This window comes from Chlorocebus sabaeus, chromosome 20 (genome assembly GCF_047675955.1).
Source record: "Chlorocebus sabaeus isolate Y175 chromosome 20, mChlSab1.0.hap1, whole genome shotgun sequence".
NCBI lineage: Eukaryota > Metazoa > Chordata > Mammalia > Primates > Cercopithecidae > Chlorocebus > Chlorocebus sabaeus.
Genome location: NC_132923.1, coordinates 46,934,895 through 46,953,551, shown reverse-complemented (window position 1 = coordinate 46,953,551; position 18,657 = coordinate 46,934,895). Strand labels below are relative to the sequence as shown.

Genomic DNA, 18,657 nt, shown 5'->3' with positions numbered 1-18,657 from the left:
GACCATATGCAAATGAGATCATATACATCCTGTAAGCTGCCTTTTCACTTTATATGTTATTAACGTACATTTCAAACATATACCTCAACCTTTCCAGTGGTTACACTTTTTTTTTTTTTTTTTTTTTTGAGACAGGGTCTCTGTCCCCAGGTTGGTGTGCAGTGGCATTATCATAGCTCACTGCAGCCTCAATCTCCTGGGCTCAAGTGATTCTCCTGTCTCAGCTTCCTGAGTAGCTGGGACTACAGGCACATGCCACCATGCCTGCTAATTTATTTTTTGTAGAGACAGGGTCTTGCTATGTTATCCAGGCTAGTCTTGAACTCTTGACCTCAAGTGATCCTCTCACCATGACTTCCCAAAGTGCTGGGATTACAGGTGTGAGTCACCACTCCCTGCCTAGTATAGATTCTTCATAGTTGATTTTACTAAGCATCGGATAATGAATATTTCATTTGCTTTCCATTTTTGCTACTGTAATCCATTCTTCAATGACAATGCAGTTCTCTGATTCCTTTTATGGTTGTATTTTTTTTTTTTTTTTTGACATGGAGTTTCACTCTTATTGCCCAAGCTGGAGTGCAATGGCGTGATCTCGGCTCATGGCAACCTCTGCCTCCCGGGTTCAAGTGATTCTCCTGCCTCAGCCTCCTGAGTAGGTGGGATTACAGGCTCACGCCACCACGCCCAGCTAATTTTTTGTATTTTTAGTAGAGACGGGGTTTCATCATGTTGGTCAGGCTGGTCTGGAACTCCTGACCTCGTGATCCACCTGCCTCGGTCTCTTGAAGTGCTGGGATTACAGGCGGGAGCCACCGTGCCCGGCCCTCTGATTCTTTTTTTAAAAAATAACTATTATTGTTTCACAGTTCTCTGATTTTTTGTTTTTTTAAAGGTAACTATTGGCCTGGTGCGTGGCTCATGCCTGTAATCCCAGCACTTTGGGAGGCCGGGGCGGGTGGATCACCTGAGGTCGGGAGTTCGAGACCAGCCTGACCAACGTGAGAAACCCCGTCTCTATTAAAAATACAAAATTAGTCAGGCATCGTGGCGCATGCCTGTAATCCCAGCTACTCGGGAGGCTGAGGCAGGAGAAGGAGAATTGCTTGAACCTGGGAGACGGAGGTTGCAGTCAGCAGAGATCGTGCCATTGCATTCCAGCCTGGGCAACAAGAGCAAAACTCCACCCCCTCCCCGCTCCCCGCAAAAAAGAGAACTATTATTGCTTTCTATAAAATTAACTTTGTTGAAATATAGCTTATGTACAATAAACTGAAACCATTAAAAGCTGTAGTTTGATGAGTTTTGACAAATGTATCCACTCATCTAACCTCTACTACAGTCAAACTATAGAAACTTTCCGCCACCTTAAAAAGTTCCCTCATTTCCCTATACAGTCAATGTCCACACCCATCCTCAGCCCCAGGGAACTGTTGCTCCACTTTCTGTTACTATAGGCTAGTTTACATTTTCGAGAATTTCATGTAAGAAAAATTATATAATATGTACTTTTTTGAGTTTAGCTTAATGTTTTTGAGATTCGTCCATGCAGCTGCTTTTATCAATAGTTTTTTTTGTTTAAACAAAGTCTCACTTTGTCACCCAGGCTGTAGTGCAGTGGCTCAACCTCCTGAACTCAAGCAATCCTCTCACCTCAGCCTCCCAAGTAGCTAGGACTACAGGCTCGCCCACTAGGCCCGGCTAATGTTTTTGTTTTTTGTATCTTTTGTAGAGACTGGGTTTTACTATGTTGCCTGGGCTGGTCACAAACTCTTGAACTCAAGCAATTGGCCCACCTTAACCTACCAAACTGCTGGGATTACTGGTGTGAACCACCATGTAGGTCCAGTTCATTTCTTTTTAATGCTGCATAGTATTCTCTTGTACAGATGAATCACTATTTATTTATCCATTCACTCATTGATGGATATGTATATTGTTTCCATTTTGATAACATATAAAGTTGCTATGAACATTTGTGCAGAAGACTTTATGTAGACATATGTGTTCATTTGTCTTCCCTATGAACTTTATAAGAAACTGACAAATTGTTTTCCAATGTGGTTGTACCATTTACATTCCTGTCAGCAGTGTGTTAGAGTTCCAGCTATTATATATTTCTAGTTTTAGTCATTCTATTGGATGCATGGTAATATATCATTGTGGCTTTAATTTTCATATCATTGATGACTAATGATGTTGAGTGCCTCTTCAAGAGCTTTTGACCATTGGTATGTCTTATTTTATGATGTATCTGTTCAAATATGTTGCCATTTAAAAACAGTAGGTTGTAGTCATCTTATTACTGAGTGGTAAGAGTTCTTTTTCTCTTTTATATTTTCTTTTAACATTTTTCTTTTATTAATATGATTTTATTTATTTATTTATTTATTTATTTATTTTTGAGACAGAGTTTCACTCTTTCGCCCATGCTGGAGTGAAGTGGCACGATTTTGGCTCATGGCAACCTCTGCCCCCAGGTTCAAGCGATTCTCCTGCCTCAGCCCCCTGAGTAGCTGGGATTATAGGTGCCTACCACCACGCCTGGCTAATTTTTGTATTTTTAGTAGAGACAGGGTTTCACCATGTTGGCCAGTCTGGTCTCAAACTCCTGACCTCAGGTGATCCACCATCCTTGGCCTTCCAAACTGCTAGGATTACAGGTGTGAGCTACTGCACCAGCCCATATGATTTTCGTTTATAGTTTTTCTCCAGGTGGAAAGAGGTCTTTATATAATCTAGATACAAGTACCTTGTCAGATGAGTGCATTGCAAATGTTTTTCTCAATCTGTGGCTTGCCTTTTAATTTTCTTAACAATGTTTTTAATTTTAATAAGGTCCATGAATTATTTTTGGAAGCATCTAAAAAAGAGAGAGAGAGAGCATGATAGGTTAAATAGTGGTCTGTCTAGTTTTAATACTGAACACATACGAAATTTCAATTCCTTGAAAATTGTCAACTATATATTAATTAAAGTGTTGGATCAATCAAAACTTTCCTTTTTCTTATTGCCTTTGATAACGTAATTTGCTGTATTTATGTGTCCTCATGTAATGACTCTGAAATTTAAATGATATCTTAAACCTTTTTTTGTTTGTTTTAAGATAGAGTCTCACACTGTTGCCTGGGCTAGAGTGCAGTGGTGTGATCTCGGCTCATTGCAACCTCTGCCTCCCAGGTTCAAGCAATTCTCCTCGCTTCAGCCTCTCAAGTAGCTGAGATTACAGGTGCCTGCCACCATGCCCAGCTAACTTTTTTTTTGTATTTTTAGTAGAGACGGGGTTTCATTATGTTGCCCCAGGCTGGTCTTGAACTCCTGACCTCATGATCCACCCACCTTGGCCTCCCAAAGTGCTGGGATTACAGGCATGAACCTCCAATATTAGCCTCCCAACGTGCTAAGATTACACCCGGCCTCCAATATTTTTTTAATGCCAATGTTTTATGCTATTAATAGATGTATAGTAACCAGATATTCCATCTCAACCACATTCATTTTTAAATAGTTTTTATATGGATGTCTCATTATCCTTATCTAGGCATTCACTGATATTGGGGGCAAACTATTTTGAGATTTTAAAAATATTTCATTTTAGCCTCAATAAGAATTTTCTCAATGTAGGGGCTGAAGTTTTAAATTCATATTTGCCAATATTCTCAAGTAAGAAATTAGAAAATTCTAGTACTGAACCTTTTAATTCACTGGCAATGTACAGCTCTCAAGACAAAAATCTGGGAGGATGGAGAGAAGCTAAGGGAGACGAGGTGTGTCCCTCATAAATAAGAAATGTTGCTAAGTCACAGCTGTCCTTTGTTTTCAGATAAATTAATGAGAATCAATGGAAGCTCTCAGTGCAGCGCAGGGTTGCCTCCTAGGAAGGGGTGTATTTTCAACACAGGATCCAAAGAAATGGTTTATAGCACATTAGTGCCATGGTTTTTGAAGGTTGAATACGGCTTTGTTATTCGACTCTCCAGTTACATCCTCTAGAGGATACTCTCACTGTTGCCCTGGGGGAATAATATCTCAGTAGAGTTACAGAAGGCAATTGTAGGATATGGAGGAGGAAGGACCTCTCCCTCATTACTTTATGCTTTAAAAATTAAATAAACAGTCAAGTGTACTGTTAGCATTTTTCTTTCTCTTCTCCAGTTTCTGGAAGCAAAAAACAATAAAGAATTAAAGAGTACGGGAAAAAATTCATTTTGCTTAGTAGATATGATTTTTTTCTTTTTTTTCTTTTGACGGAGTCTCATCCTGTCTCCCGGGCTGGAGTGCAGTGGCGCAATCTCAGCTCACTGCAACTTCTGCCTCCCGGGTTCAAGCAATTCTCCTGCCTCAGCCTCCTGCGTAGCTGGACTGCAGGAGCTATGCCTGGCTAATTTTTTTGTATTTCACTCATCATGTTGCCCAGGCTGGTCTTAAACTCCTGAGCTCAGGCAATCCACCACCCGCCTCGGCCTCCCAAAGTGCTAGGATTAACAGGCGTGAGCCACCACACCTGGCCCCTTTTGCCTAATATTAATTTACTGCACTAAACATCATACACTTATGGCCTTCCTTCTTTTAGTAATTCATATCAGCATGAATATTTAGGAATAAGAAAATTTTGAGGAGAAAGATTTAGTATGTAAATATGAACATCTGCTATCCACCTGAAGAGAGATATTTAATTCTAAAGCCAGGACATATATTTTGTAAAAACAAGTAGAGCCAGGCCTGCTGTCTGTATCAGCCCTACCCAGGCAGGTTTGGGATAAGGGAGGGAGTGAAGAGGGAAGGTAAGTCCCCAGAGTTCTCTTATCTCAGCCACAGCAAGTAAATCCCTGGAAAAAGCAGGAGACACTTTCCCAGCTAGTCCTCCTAGCCTCCCACCCTACCTTGCCCTCTCTCTAGGCCTCTTTTTAGAATTTCTGAACAAAGGATATGGTCAGAGAGAAGAAGGCTGGAGAGAAACAAATGGGAAACAGTGATTCCAGGCTCAGTATGGGGTGTGTGTCGGAAAACTCCTTAGGTCACCCTTTTTTTTTTTTTTTTTTGAGACGGAGTCTTGCTCTGTCTCCCAGGCTGGAGTGCAGTGGCGCTATCTCGGCTCACTGCAACCTCGGCCCCTCCAGGTTTTAAGCAATTCTCTGCCTCAGCCTCCGGAGTAGCTGGGATTACAGGAGCATGCCACCATGCCCGGCTAATTTTTTTTGTATTTTTAGTAGGGACGGGGTTTCACCATCTTGGCCAGGCTGGTCTTGAACTGCTGACCTCATGATCCATCCGCCTCGGCCTCCCAAAGTGCTAGGATTACAGGCATGAGCCACCGCGCCCAGCTACCATTGTTTGTTTTCTAGTCTTAATGCTTTCATTTATTTTATTAGCTGAACAACCTTGGACAAGTACTTTCACCCTTTCTGTTAAAACAACTCATTTTCCTACCATCATGTGCCTCTTTAAAAACAAGTAAGATAATTGTATTGATCAGAATAACTTGCTTCTAGAAATATCTGGGGCAGGAAGGTCACTAATTGATGGAAAGTACTATTTCTTTTTCCTTGAGTACTAGAACTAGCCCAGTATAACACTGCATACACTTTTCCTTTCTTTGAGTCAGATCTCAGCTAGTATACTCTAGTAAGTATTGAGGAAATTATATGAAAGGTGAAGTAAGTTTCTCTTTTGAGACAGGAGAGTGAACCTATGTGCACTCACCTTCCCCCATGACCTCACAAAAATAAAAGTAAATAAGCACAGGGAAAAAAAAAAAGCATGTAGTAGGGAGAAGTAAAAAGCAATAAACTGGAAATTTCAACAAATTCCTAAAATAAAGTGAAAGGGGAGAGTTAATGGTTAAAATGGGTAGAAAATGCCACGGGCTAGAATACACAAGATAAAATGACAATTGGAAACTTGAGAGAAACAATTCTGAACAATAAAGTCACAGACCACACATGAAGCAAACTACAACTGGACAGGAATCATAAGCAGTTAACGGAGTGTACGAAAAAGCAATTCATTTGACCTTCATGCTAGAAATAGCCTCATTTGAGAGACCCAGGGGTTATAACATTAAGTCCATGGAAAAGAAAATATCCTAGCACATTAACATTGAACAATGTTTATATTAATCATAATTGAGTATGTGTAGTATATTGGATTCTTTTTTTCTTTTTCTTTTGGAGACAGAGTCTCTCTCTGTCACCCAGGTTGGAGTGCAGTGGCACAGTCTTGGCTCATGGCAACCTCAATCTCCCAAGTTCAAGGATTCTCCTGCCTCAGCCTTCCAACTAGCTGGGATTACAGGTGTGCACCACCATGCCCAGCTAATTTTTTTTTTGTATTTTTAGTAAAGGCAGCGTTTCACCATGTTGCCCAGGCTGATCTCAAACTCCTGAGCACAGGTAATCACCTGCCTTGGCCTCCCAAAGTGCTAGGATTACAGGAGTGAGCCACCTTGCCCAGCCTGTTTCTATTTTTAAAAAAATATTTTAAATAACTATTTTTTAGAACTATTTTAAATTTACAGAAAAATTGCACAATAGTACAGAGAGTTGCTATATACCCTGTAGTCAGTTTCACCTATTATTAACATCTGGCCGGGCAAGGTGGCTCAAGCCTGTAATCCCAGCACTTTAGGAGGCCAAGACGGGCGGATCACGAGGTCAGGAGATCGAGACCATCCTGGCTAACACGGTGAAACTCCGTCTCTCCTAAAAAAATACAAAAAACTAGCCGGGCGAGGTGGCGGGCGCCTGTAGTCCCAGTCGGGAGGCTGAGGCAGGAGAATGGCGTGAACCCGGGAGGCGGAGCTTGCAGTGAGCTGAGATCCGGCCACGGCACTCCAGCCTGGGCGATAGAGCGAGACTCCGTCTCAAAAAAAAAAAAAAAAAACCAACATTAGTATAGCCCATTTGTTACAATTAATGAATGAGTACTGATATGTTATTAATAACTAAAGTTCATAACTTATGCAAATTTTTAAATTTTCTCCCTCATGTCTTTTTTCTATTCTAGAATCCCATTGCATCCAGGTTATCACATTTCATTTCGTTGTCATGTCTTCTTAGGGTCCTCTAGGCTACAGCAGTTTCTCAGGCTTTTCTTGTTTTTGATGATTTTGAGTTTTGAGGAGTACTGATTAGGGTTTTGTAGACTGTCTCTCACTTGGGATTTTTTAAAAAAATTTTTCTTATTGTTAGACTGGCGTGATTGGTTTTGTGAGGAGGACCGCAAAGGTAAGGTGCCATTTTTATCACATGAAATCAAGAGCACATTCATACTATGTATGGATCGTACATACTATTGGTATGACTGTTGGTCCTGACCTCAATCACCTGATTGAACTAGAGTTACCAGGTTTCTCCAATGTATGGTTACTTGTCCTCTCCCCCTTTCCTACTATACTTTTTGGAAGGAATTATATAGATTTTTAACTTCTAAAGTCAACCTATAAAAAAAAGTAGAAAATAGTTTTTTATGATGGCAGTACACAATACAAATATTAACCATTTCGTGAGTTGTAAAGTATAGCGGTCAAAAATGGAAGAGAGAAGAAAAGTTCAGGAATGGGAAGGGGAGCCACTACAATTTATAGAACAGAGAGCCCACAGATATGCTATTAAAAAGAAATAGAAATTTGAGTACTTACTGAAAAATATAAAAAAGTAGTTCCAAAAGAGGAAATAAAATAAATGATTACTGTTATTAAACATTGGGAAGAGGAGGATAGTATGAGAGACGTGCTCATTTTTATATTGTGGAATTAACTGCTATTGACTAAAGTTGGTAAACCAAGAAGACCAATATAGAGTGCAATGGAAGTAAACACCAAGTGATCTCATACCAGATGAAACAAGGAAGTTTTTCTCTGCAGAAGAACTGGAGCTGAGCACAAAGGGGAGGGAGGAAAGGCTGTTGCTTTTCAATGGAAATTCTTTTATACAATGTGATTTATTACCACATGCACAAATTATTTGCTTTAAACAAAAGATGATGTATAGGGTAGTACCAGGACTCCTACTGGACAACCTGGTATGACCCCTTTTTTGGGCAGCACCCACCCAGCTTCAGTTATACAAGCAAACCGGCGAACTGCCTAACCTTGATCCACACAAACCACATTACAATGTGGTGTTTTGTTGGAACCTCACTTGTGAGATAGTGAAAGGAGCAACCCTCTTAGGTCTTTGATTTGTAGGAAAGGCATTTAAAAAAAGAACTTCCTTTGTTTCCCTGGGATTAAAGATTAGGAATATTTCAGTTGCAAAAAAAAAAAAAAAAGAAATTGGCTGAAAGATGTGTCCAATTGTCTCTGGTTGCAAAGTATTGGCAATCAGTGGAAATCCTCTGTGTGTTTCCTGTGTTTAGCATTTATATAACATGTTTCAAGTTTAAAAGCCCTTTACTGTCATTAGCTAATTATCTCCCAAGGGCTGCAGGGTAGTTAGAGGAAATGTTGGAACCAAGCCAGTTTTTAGAGCTGTAAGTTGTATGCACACATACAACTGTGGCAGCCTTGATTCAGGGTGTAGTTGTTACACCATTTCCCACACATAGATCAATCAGTTAGTGTGTGGATATTCAATCTCTGAAGTTCTTTTTCTAGACTTCACATTTTCTTCTTAAGAAGTACAACTTACTGAAACAGAAGAGCACTTATTCTAATAGCACCTCTCCTAAGTGTCTTGAAAATAAACATTGTTGATAGTTTTAGGTTCATCATCAAATCAGAATCCCTGAAGTGAGACCTGAGTTTGGCACTCGAGATGTGCCCTGGGTGATTCCAGCGAAGAGCCACTATCAAGAACCACGGACTTAAATGGCCAATAGAGGTTCCCCACACCCACCATCAATAACTATATCGCCAAAAAGAATGAAACACAATATGTGGCTACAGAGAACTTTTTATACATGCTAATCATTAATAAATATTAAATCTTGTTTTATGCCAAATATTTATTTTACATTATCAAAGTGCTCAAGAAATTTGGAGGATATAGAAAAATAAATATGCATATATATCTAAAAGGTCATCACAAAGAGAATCATTGTTCATGTTTTGGAATTATTCTTTCCATCATTTTATTTCAATGCTTTGTCTTTTTTTTTTTTTTTTTTTTTTTTGAGACAGAGTCTCACTCTGTCTCCCAGGCTGGAGTGCAGTGGCCTGACCTTGGCTCACTGCAACCTCCGCCTCCTGGGTTCAAGCAATTCTCCTGCCTCAGCCTCCCGAGTAACTGTGACTAAAGGCATCTGCCACTACGCCCGGCTACTTTTTGTATTTTTAGTAAAGACGGGGTTTCACCACATTGGCCAGGCTGATCTCAAACTCCTGACCTTGTGATCTGCCCGCCTTGGCCTCCCAAAGTGCTGGGATTACAGGTGTGAGCCACCGCGCCCAGCCTTTTCTTTCTTTCTTTCTTTTTTTTTTTTTGAGACGGGGTCTCACTCTGTCATCCAGGCTGGAGTGCAGTTGCGTGTTCACAGTTCAGTGCCACCTCGAGCTCACAGACTCAAGCAATCCTCCTGCCTTAGCTTCCCAAGTAGAATAGCTGGGCACATACCATCATGCTGGACTTGCTTTGTCTTTTAAGAAAATTTATTGACGTAGCAGTTATCAGATTTCATATTGGCTCTATACACCAATAGACCTAAGCAGTTTTGTATCTTGCTTTTCAAATTTGCCATTATAATAAGCAGTTTTCACTGTTTCATGCTTTAAAAGTCATCTCTGAAAATGAAATGAGGCAAACAGGAAAAATTATATCCGTGATTACACCAAAATAGAAATACAGGTACTTGCAGAGCACAGGCCAACAATATTCTCTACTTTGGTGTCCATTTAGAATCCTTCAGATCAGCAGAAACTAGAACTTGAACTCAATTTCTGTAGACACATTCTGACTATATTTGGTGTGTGATGCCCTCTACTGGCTGTTCTAGGATGGTGCCTTTTCCGTTTGTAAACTGTGTAAGGACTCTAAAGAAAGGGGGTTTAGATTGTGTCCATGTTGTTTGAATGTTCTATGTCTGTATTTTTATTTATAGGTGTTGCCTTCATGTAGAATTGAAGCTATATGAATACAGGAGCTGGCTGTGTGTCTGTTTCCTGTTTTTCTTTCAAGAAACATTTTAAAGAATCTACCACATGCCAGGTATGGTGCTAGGAAACTGGAGACACAAAGATGAAATCTCCCCCTTCAAGTGGCTCATTATCTTAACTACTGGGAGAGACAAAGTCAGGCAGCGGAACCTACTCAACATGCGTTGAGTATTCCAGCAGAAGAACCTGATTCTCTGTAGACAGTGGTCTTTATCTAGAAAAATCATCCTCTCCAATGAAGTGTCCAGCTTTTGGAAAAACACATGTGGCAGAGTCAGGAAGAAATGGGACACCATCTTAGCAGGACAGATCCAGCAAATCAATTCTGGCAATCAGTGGGGTTGACAGATGTCACAACCAGCTTGCTCTCAATATACGTGGTAAATTAAAATTTATGATGGAGTGTGACACAAGAGTAAGATAAAATGAATGGCAATAATTCAGAGTTGTAATTGAGTTCCTATAAGGAAATATACTTCATTTTCCAGAAAAGTGTACTTTATATAATATGTAATCAATGAAGGAAGGTATAATTACATTTTGAAAGCACTTTGTGTTTGGAACTTTACCTTGCTTTCTTGGAAAACAAAATCATATAAGATTAACCAGTTTTGTTTTTTTTTTTTTTTCAAATCTGAGGATGACCTGGAGCATAGGACAAAGCATTCATGATCACTTACATAGTTACCTGATATGTATTAATAGTTCTGTTTGACCGCATTATGCACAATTACATAAAAATCCTCTATAGATTAGCAAGGTCTCTCTCTTTTCTTTTTTAAACTTGAGGACCCTGATGATGGTATTGGCTCTACAAGGTTGGCTCCATACACCAATAGGCCTAAGCATGACTAAACGATATCATAAATATGAAGCCAGCAATTGCTGATTGTGTGGTCTTGGGTGAGTTACTTAACTTCTCTTCAGTTTTCTTTGTTTGGGAAAGGGTATAACCTACCTTATTGTAAAGAAATAGGCTTGTAAAGTATCCATCAACATTCCTAGCAGAGCACAGTAGGTACGTCAAAACGACAGAGATGCAAGCTTAAGCTCTGGAGCCAGGCTGACTGGGTTTGAATCTTGGTGCTACGCTTTATTAGCTTTGTGACTTGGAATAAATCTTTACCTTTCTGGGTCAGTTTCCTCATTGATACATTGAGGGTGATAATAATACCTACAATCATAGCATTGTTGAGCAGATAAAACGAGTTAACACCTGTAAAGTGCTTTGGAACATTTATGAACATATAGGGTTTAATAAAGGTTAATTATAATTTATATTGCTATTCCTTTCAGCTTTTAGAGACACTTGCATCTTTTTGTAGTTCTATATTAAAACCAGGGAGAGACATCTTCCCATGTATAAAATAACATTTCACTCAGTGCTGTCACACCAGCTGTTTTCAGCAGTTTCCCATTATTGTGACCCTGTAACTAGCTCTCCTTTGATATGACCTCGGATCCTCAGTAGAAATTACTTTAAGTTTGGCTGTTTGGCTATACAACAGTAATTGTTAGCTCTTGACTTCCCTCTCTAAGCGTCTATGGATTCTCTAAAGAACATGGAGGAAGATGGCCGGGCGCGGTGGCTCATGCCTGTAATCCCAGCACTTTGGGAGGCCGAGACGGGTGGATTACGAGGTCAGGAGATCGAGACCATCCTGGCTAACACGGTGAAACCCCGTCTCTACTAAAAATACAAAAAATTAGCTGGGTGTGGTGGCCGGCGCCTGTAGTCCCAGCTACTCGGGAGGCTGAGGCAGGAGAATGGCGTGAACCCGGGAGGCGGAGCTTGCAGTGAGCCAAGATCTCCACTGCACTCCAGCCTGGGCAACAGAGCGAGACTCTGTCTCAAAAAAAAAAAAAAAAAAAAAAAAAGGACATGGAGCAAGAAGTATCTGGTGGCAAATGGCAAATTAGGAAAGCATCGTGTAATCAACACTCTCCTTTGCAACTCTGTTGTCACCTTCTCTCCAAAGTAATTGTATGACACAGTGATTTTCTGCAGAAGAAGCTCTGAGACCTCATTTCAGTCTAAGTTTTTTCGTCATTTCATTGATGCTCCTCCCCTTCAACATACATAGTGACAATTTGCTATGTACAGGCCATACAAAGGGTTGCAAAGAAGGGTCTCCACACTCAAAGAGTGTGAACAAGGAGCAAGGCAAGGATATAACTAATTCACTCACTAATTATAGCAAAAATCCAACTGTGAGAACCACTTACAAGGTTACACAGAGTGAAGGGGATTCTGATTAAGAACTTTGGAAGAGGTTTACAAAGAGGCAACACTTATATTGAGCCTGAAGAATGGCAAAGAAAGAGAGGAAACATGATAGAGGCAGAGTTCAACATGAGCAAAGGCGGGGAAATGTGAAATACACAGCTTGTTTGGGGAACAGCAGATGGGCCTGTGTTGTTAGAGCGGAAGGAATGTAGGCAGATGGCTAGAAGATAAGGAACAAAGGTCCCTGGCTCCTCAGGGAGTCCACTCACCTAGCTCTTCTGAGGTTCCAGGGTGGGGCTTCTCTGACAACTCCGTCAGGATCAGGTCCTAGGTGTAACTTCACATTTCCTCCTTCTCCCAGAAGTCTTCTCTTGACCTCAGACCTATATTCTTTTACAGCTTCACATAAAAACCCTATGTTTTATTTTACATCGGACCTTGCTGGTCTGGCATTATTTACCTGCCACCTGTTGTAAAATATATGGAAGATGAAATGGCATGAGACTTTGTACAAAGCATTGGCCCTTTAAGATAAAAATTTGAGCCTAACAAAGTAAGAGCAGGTCAGGCAGCCTAGCTAGACTGTGGGGGGTGGGGGGCAGTGGGTGGGAGAGAGATAACTAAGAAGTAAGAAAATGATGCTTGGTACATTGTTGGTGTTCAGTCAATATTTGTTGAATAAATGAATTAGGAGACAGCTTGATAGACTTTCAAGTGTTGTGGGGTATCTCTGCAGTATGGCCATCTGCCTCTGAAACAGCACCTCCTATTTGGGAAAGAGGAAGGAAAGAGGAAGGAAGGAGAGAAAATATATGTGCATTCTGGCTCTCCATGCATTTGTGCCAAGGTCAGGTTTGTTCTCGAGTTAGGAATCCCTTGTCTGGCAGTCTTCTCTTTTAGGGAAGAAGGGCGTGTGTGTGTGTCCACGCGCACGCGTGTGTGCGCACACATACACACATGACACAAGTACAATGACCCAATATTTATTCCCTTCTAGTCATGCCAACACCTAAAGACCTCAGGCTACAAAATCATTTCTTTGCCAGAAGGTAAACTGGGAGAAAATGATAAGGAAAAAAAGCTAAGAACATTCAGTGAGAACTCAGTTTTCTTGGTAAACATATATATTTGGCACTTAAGATGCAAAGAAGTCTTGATTCTAATCCCAAAGCGCTTTTAGTGTGGGAAGACATAAAGCCAGAGTATTTAATGCATGGGAGATAGTGCAGGCACAGAACCCAAAGCCTTGCTACTCCACGTGTGGCTCCACCAGCGGCAGCATCTCTTGGAAGTTTGTTAGAAATGCAGCCTCTCGGCCGGGCGTGGGGGCTCAAGCCTATAATCCCAGCACTTTGGGAGGCCGAGACGGGCAGATCATGAGGTCAGGAGATCGAGACCATCCTGGCTAACACAGTGAAACCGCATCTCTACTAAAAGTACAAAAAATTAGCTGGGTGTGGTGGCTGGCGCCTGTAGTCCCAGCTACTCGGGAGGTTGAGGCAGGAGAATGGCATAAACCCAGGAGGCAGAGCTTGCAGTGAGCCGAGATCGCACCACTGCACTCCAACCTGGGGGACAGAGTGAGACTCCGTCTCAAAAAAAAAAGGAAAAAGAAATGCAGACTCTCCAGTTCCATTCAAGATTGACTGAATGTGATTTTGTCATAACAAGTTCCTAGGTGAATCATATGCATATGAATATTTGAGAAGTACTGACCTAGGGGGTGGGGATGGGATCTGGGACTGTTTCTTAGAGGAAATAAATCCTGAGCTGTGTTTCGAAGATGAGTACGGTTAACCAGGTGGTGTTCCAAGTAGAGGAAAACAACATAAGCAAAAGTTCAGTGGTATGAAAAAGCACAGGGGCGTTTTGGAAACCTGTCGCCTAAAACTGCTAATCAAAAGAGAGAGTGTGGGAGAGGGGAGGCAAGGGAAATGCAGAGAGATGACGCAGTTCAGGCAGTGGCCAAATCCTGCTGCATGTGTTCTAGGGTAAGGAGCTTTGACTAGACTTAATCCTTGATAGAGATGCATGATGACATGTTCAGATTTGCATTTAGATCACTGCAACCCTGAGGAGGCTGAAAGGCAGAGAGATTAATTAGGAAGCTGAGGCAATAGTTTTGGAGACAGATAATGAGAGTCTAAACTTAGGTTGTGGCAGTGGGGATGAAGAGGAGGGGGCAGGTTTAAGACATTTTAGGAGCTAATAAACAGATGAAAGACTTCAGAATGGATTGGAGGTGGGAGGATGAGGGAAGGCTGAGTCTTGACTAGATGACTCGTAAGCTGGGATTAGTGCATGGCTGTTCATGATGCCACTAACAGAGATGAAAGGATACAGGAGGATGAACAGGTTTGAAATGATGAGTTCAGTTTTCAAAATGTTCAGCTCAGGTGAATAGAAAACATGTATAGATGGTCTCTGACTTACTATGGTTTGACTTTATAGCTGTGTGAAAGTGACATGCATTTAGTAGAAACTATAGTCCAATTTTGAATTTTGGTCTTTTTCCAGGCTAGGGACATGAAGTAGGATACTCTTTTGAAAGGCTGGGCAGTGTCTCCCAGTCAACGACATAATCACAAGGGTAAACAACTGATATTCTACCATGTACTGTGCCGCCAGGTGACTTTGCCCAACTGTAGGCTAATGTAAATGTTCTAAGCACATTTAAGGTAGGTTAGGCGAAGCTATGATGTTCAATAGGTTAGGCATATTAAATGCATTTTTGAATTGTGATATTTTCAATTTATGAAGGGCTTATTGGGATGTAACCCCAAGTAAGCAGAGGAGTATCTGCATAGAAGGGAAAAAAGGAGGAAACAAGAAAAGGATGGAGAACAGGGTGAATCAGTCAGGATGGAGGAGGAAAAAAATGCCCTGCCCATTTTTGGGGCAACACTAATACACATAGTGTATCTGTGAGCTTTTCTTGTAGTTGTATTTCCAGAGGTTGCCTCTGTGGTTCCAGCAACTGGGTGGACCCTGAAGAAAAGTAAATAATTTGATTCATGATTTCCTATCTGGTGATCAACTCATTGTTGCCACCGTTTACTCTATGAAAAAAAAAAGTCTTTTGATCTGTGGTTCAAACTGCTCCAATGTCAGTTTATCTTTTTCCAGATTCCTGAATGTATAAATAACTTTGTCCATGTCGCAAACACTGTTTCCAAAGTGGCAATAATACAATCCAGTATGTGTGTGTGTGTTTCTAGGGGTCATCCTTCAAGCTCTGGATGACTCTTCTGCCACAAATCTTACCCATCTGTGAATGTTACAACTCTTTTATTTGCACCTTAAAATTCAGAACTACATCATAGCCTGTCTCTAAAGTTATTTTTTCTAGACTTGACATTTTCTCAAGGAGTACAGGTTACTGAAACAGAAATTAGTCCAATAACATCTCGTGTAAATGTCTTAAAAATAAACATTGGCGACAGTTTTAGGTTCATTATCAAATCAGAATCCCTGAAGTGAAACCTGAGTATTGGCACTTACTAAAAGTGCACTGGAGGATTCCAGAGTAGAGTCACAATCAAGAACCACTAACTTAAATGGTCAAGAGAGACCCCACCTCCGCATCACTAAGTATATCTTCAAAGAAAATGAAACATAATATTTGGCTAAAGAGAACTTTTAATAAACACTAGTCATTAATAAATATTAAATCTTGTTTTATGCCAAATATATATTTTACATTATGAAAGTGCTCGAGAATTTGGAGAATATAGAAGAATACATAATCATGTGTATATAAAAAGTCATCACAAAAAGAATCATCGTTCGTGTTTTAGAATTCTTTTTTTTTCTCTAGGCAAGAACTTTAATGAATTGAACTGTTACCGACAACATAAAAAACCAGTATAATATATAAAAAATTATCATTTTATTTCAGGATAAAATTTATCATGTTGGCAACAGAATATGTCCTGCCGACCTCCAAGTGGCTGACATAGTATATCCACCCCATGACAGGCCCACTGGGACTGTAGTGAACTGCCTGTACCTCAGTACAAAGTCCCCTTTCCCTGAGAAATGTACAGAAGGAGAGATGAAGAGCGTGTATCCAAAAGGAAGAGGAAGAAGCTGGGTGCCCTGTGCCCCGAGCTCAGAACTTCAGGGGGATGGCCGGCCAGTACTTGGGCTGCTTTGGGTCACAATGCCTGTCAAAGCTCAGCTGCACCGTAGTCTCCATGGCCCGAATCTTGGCGGCGCTGTCCCAGTACAAACGCTTCATCTCGGCCTGGCGCCGCTCACCAGGCCTCTCAGTTGGGGCGTCTACCGACCGGCGGGTGTTGCAGTACAGGTCGTGGTCAGCGTTCACAAGCTGTCCAGGCGCTCTGCATCCAGCTGCTGCCGCCGTTCTTCTCTGTGCCTCTCGGTCTCTGCAAAGTACTGACGGAGCTCTTTGATGATTTCCACGTTGCTCAGGTCACATTCTACCTCTGCATCTGACTCGATCTCCATCTCTTCCTCTTTGGACAAAGTTTGGTCCTCTCTTATGGATGCCTGGATCCTACTGCTGCCATGTGGATGCTGCCCAGACCCTCTGAAAAGTGAAGAACTGCAGGGGGAGTCCTGCTAGGCCACATGATGGTCATAGAAGGACTGACGATATGCAGCCTGGTTATCGTAAGAGCTTTGGGGAAGAAGTGCAGGAAGGAAGTACCATGGAAGACTGAAACAGGATTCCGCCGCCTTCCTGTAGGCATTGTGGTGGCTTTGCATCCAAGACATTGCTTGATGATAATGTTGCCAGTATCTTGCATATACTGGATGAGGATACCAAGGCCTGGTAGCTTTTGATGTTGATGCCTTCGCCGCTGCCATCTCCGATTGTTAAAGTCCAAATGGGTGCCGAAACTTGTGGGCATGCAGCTTGCAGATCCTGCGTGGTGGCCAAGCAGGCCATATTTTAGAAATCTTTCCAGGCGGGTCGCGTTGGCTCACGCCTGTGATCCTAACACTTTGGGAGGCCGAGACGGGGCTGGGAGTGGGGGGATTGCTTGAGCCCAGGAGTTGGAGACCTGCTTGGGCAACATGGCAAAACCTCCATCTCTATAAAAATAATTTAAATTTTTTAAAAGAATTATTATTTCCATTTTATTTCAATGCTTTGTCTTTCAAGAAAATTTATTGACAGCGATAATCAGACTCCATATGCAATTTTGTATCTTGCTTTTCAAATTTGCCACAGGCTTCTAAAAACGTCCCAGACTTCTGTGTCTCCATGGAGGAAACTCCGCAAGTACTTACAAATGTTATGATTAGTCATCCGTAGCCAATACAAAGCAAAAGTTAGGCTTGCAATTTTATTAGTTAGGGCAGGAAGAAGGCATTCCAACCGGCTTCTTTCGCTCTTGCCAGGTTCAAACATGGCGGGCCGCAGCCGGCCCTTCCCGTACACTCGGCTTGCTTTCCCACAACCCCTGCCAATCTTTAGCGCTCCTTTTTTACCTTCCTTCCCCATCAGCGGCTCCAGAGGGTCAGCACCTCCGATCATGACAGCGGACCTGCTTCCCGCCCCCACGCGAGGGCCCGCCCACCAGCCCGCGCCAGCCAATAGCAGGCCGCGCCGAGAGGACTGGTAGCGCCGGTCGGCCCCGCCTCCCCAGCCTCGCTGTGGCCTGCGGCTCCCGGGCTGGTAGCGCCGCTCTCGGTCGCGCGGACTGATCGTGTGGAATCGCGGGTCGCGGACGCTCGCCGCCGGCCGTAGCTCAGCCCAGCGCCTCCAAGGCCGACGGCCCCCAGCCTCTGCCATGGACTTCGAGGACGGTAAGCACTGCCTCTGGCTGGTCGGCGCGGCTGGCAGGAGGCGGGGTGGCCTGCGCTAGGGGTCTGTTTACCGTCTCAAGATGGCCGTGTGGGCTTTGTTCTGCGGGCCCGGAGGCCGCCTGCCCGTCCGCCCCGGGCCCAGCGCCCGGAGTCGGCCTCTTTGGAGACCGGCGCTCCCCGATTCGGCCCGCTCGGCGCCCGCTGCCGGCGGAGACAGGAGAACTCGGTGCCCGGTAGGACGCGCCTAGAGCGCGAGAACCTCCGGGCTAGAGCCCCAGACTCGCCTTGGCCCCTGGTAGTGGAAATTGCCCCGACGTCTCCAACTTCCCGGTCTCGGCCAAACGGGCGAGTGCGGCCTCACCCACCTAGTCTCGCATTCGCCCCACAGGGCAGCGACCCAGACTGTGTGCTTAGTTAATCCTCAGCCTCGGGTTACTTCTTGCCAGATAGAATTCTCAGAGGCTTGTTCACAGTGGTGTTTCTGGTTATCCCGGTTTAAGATGAGTTGAAAGGGTGTCTTTAAGTGATGTGTATAGATAGATATCTATGCAAAATGGAA

The 18,657-nt window shown here is 42.5% G+C and overlaps 2 protein-coding genes and 1 pseudogene across 3 annotated transcripts in view; 1 reads left to right on the top strand and 2 right to left on the bottom strand.

Annotated features, from left to right (window-relative positions):
- Positions 1–16,109: 16,109 nt before the first annotated feature.
- Positions 16,110–17,153, bottom strand: LOC140709497 (gem-associated protein 8 pseudogene; annotated as a pseudogene).
- On the bottom strand, positions 16,110–18,084 carry LOC103224461 (uncharacterized). Its single transcript, XM_073007864.1, has one exon. The coding sequence runs from the start codon at positions 18,082–18,084 to the stop codon at positions 17,506–17,508; it is 579 nt and encodes a 192-aa protein (XP_072863965.1). The 3' UTR covers positions 16,110–17,505.
- Positions 17,996–18,657, top strand: part of ZNF326 (zinc finger protein 326) — a 35,717-nt gene continuing 35,055 nt past the window's right edge. For both annotated transcript variants that reach the window (XM_007978020.3, XM_073008605.1), the window contains exon 1: positions 17,996–18,098. In XM_007978020.3, the coding sequence (XP_007976211.2) occupies positions 18,083–18,098 (16 nt within the window). In that variant the 5' untranslated portion in view covers positions 17,996–18,082. The remainder of the gene's footprint in view (positions 18,099–18,657) is intronic.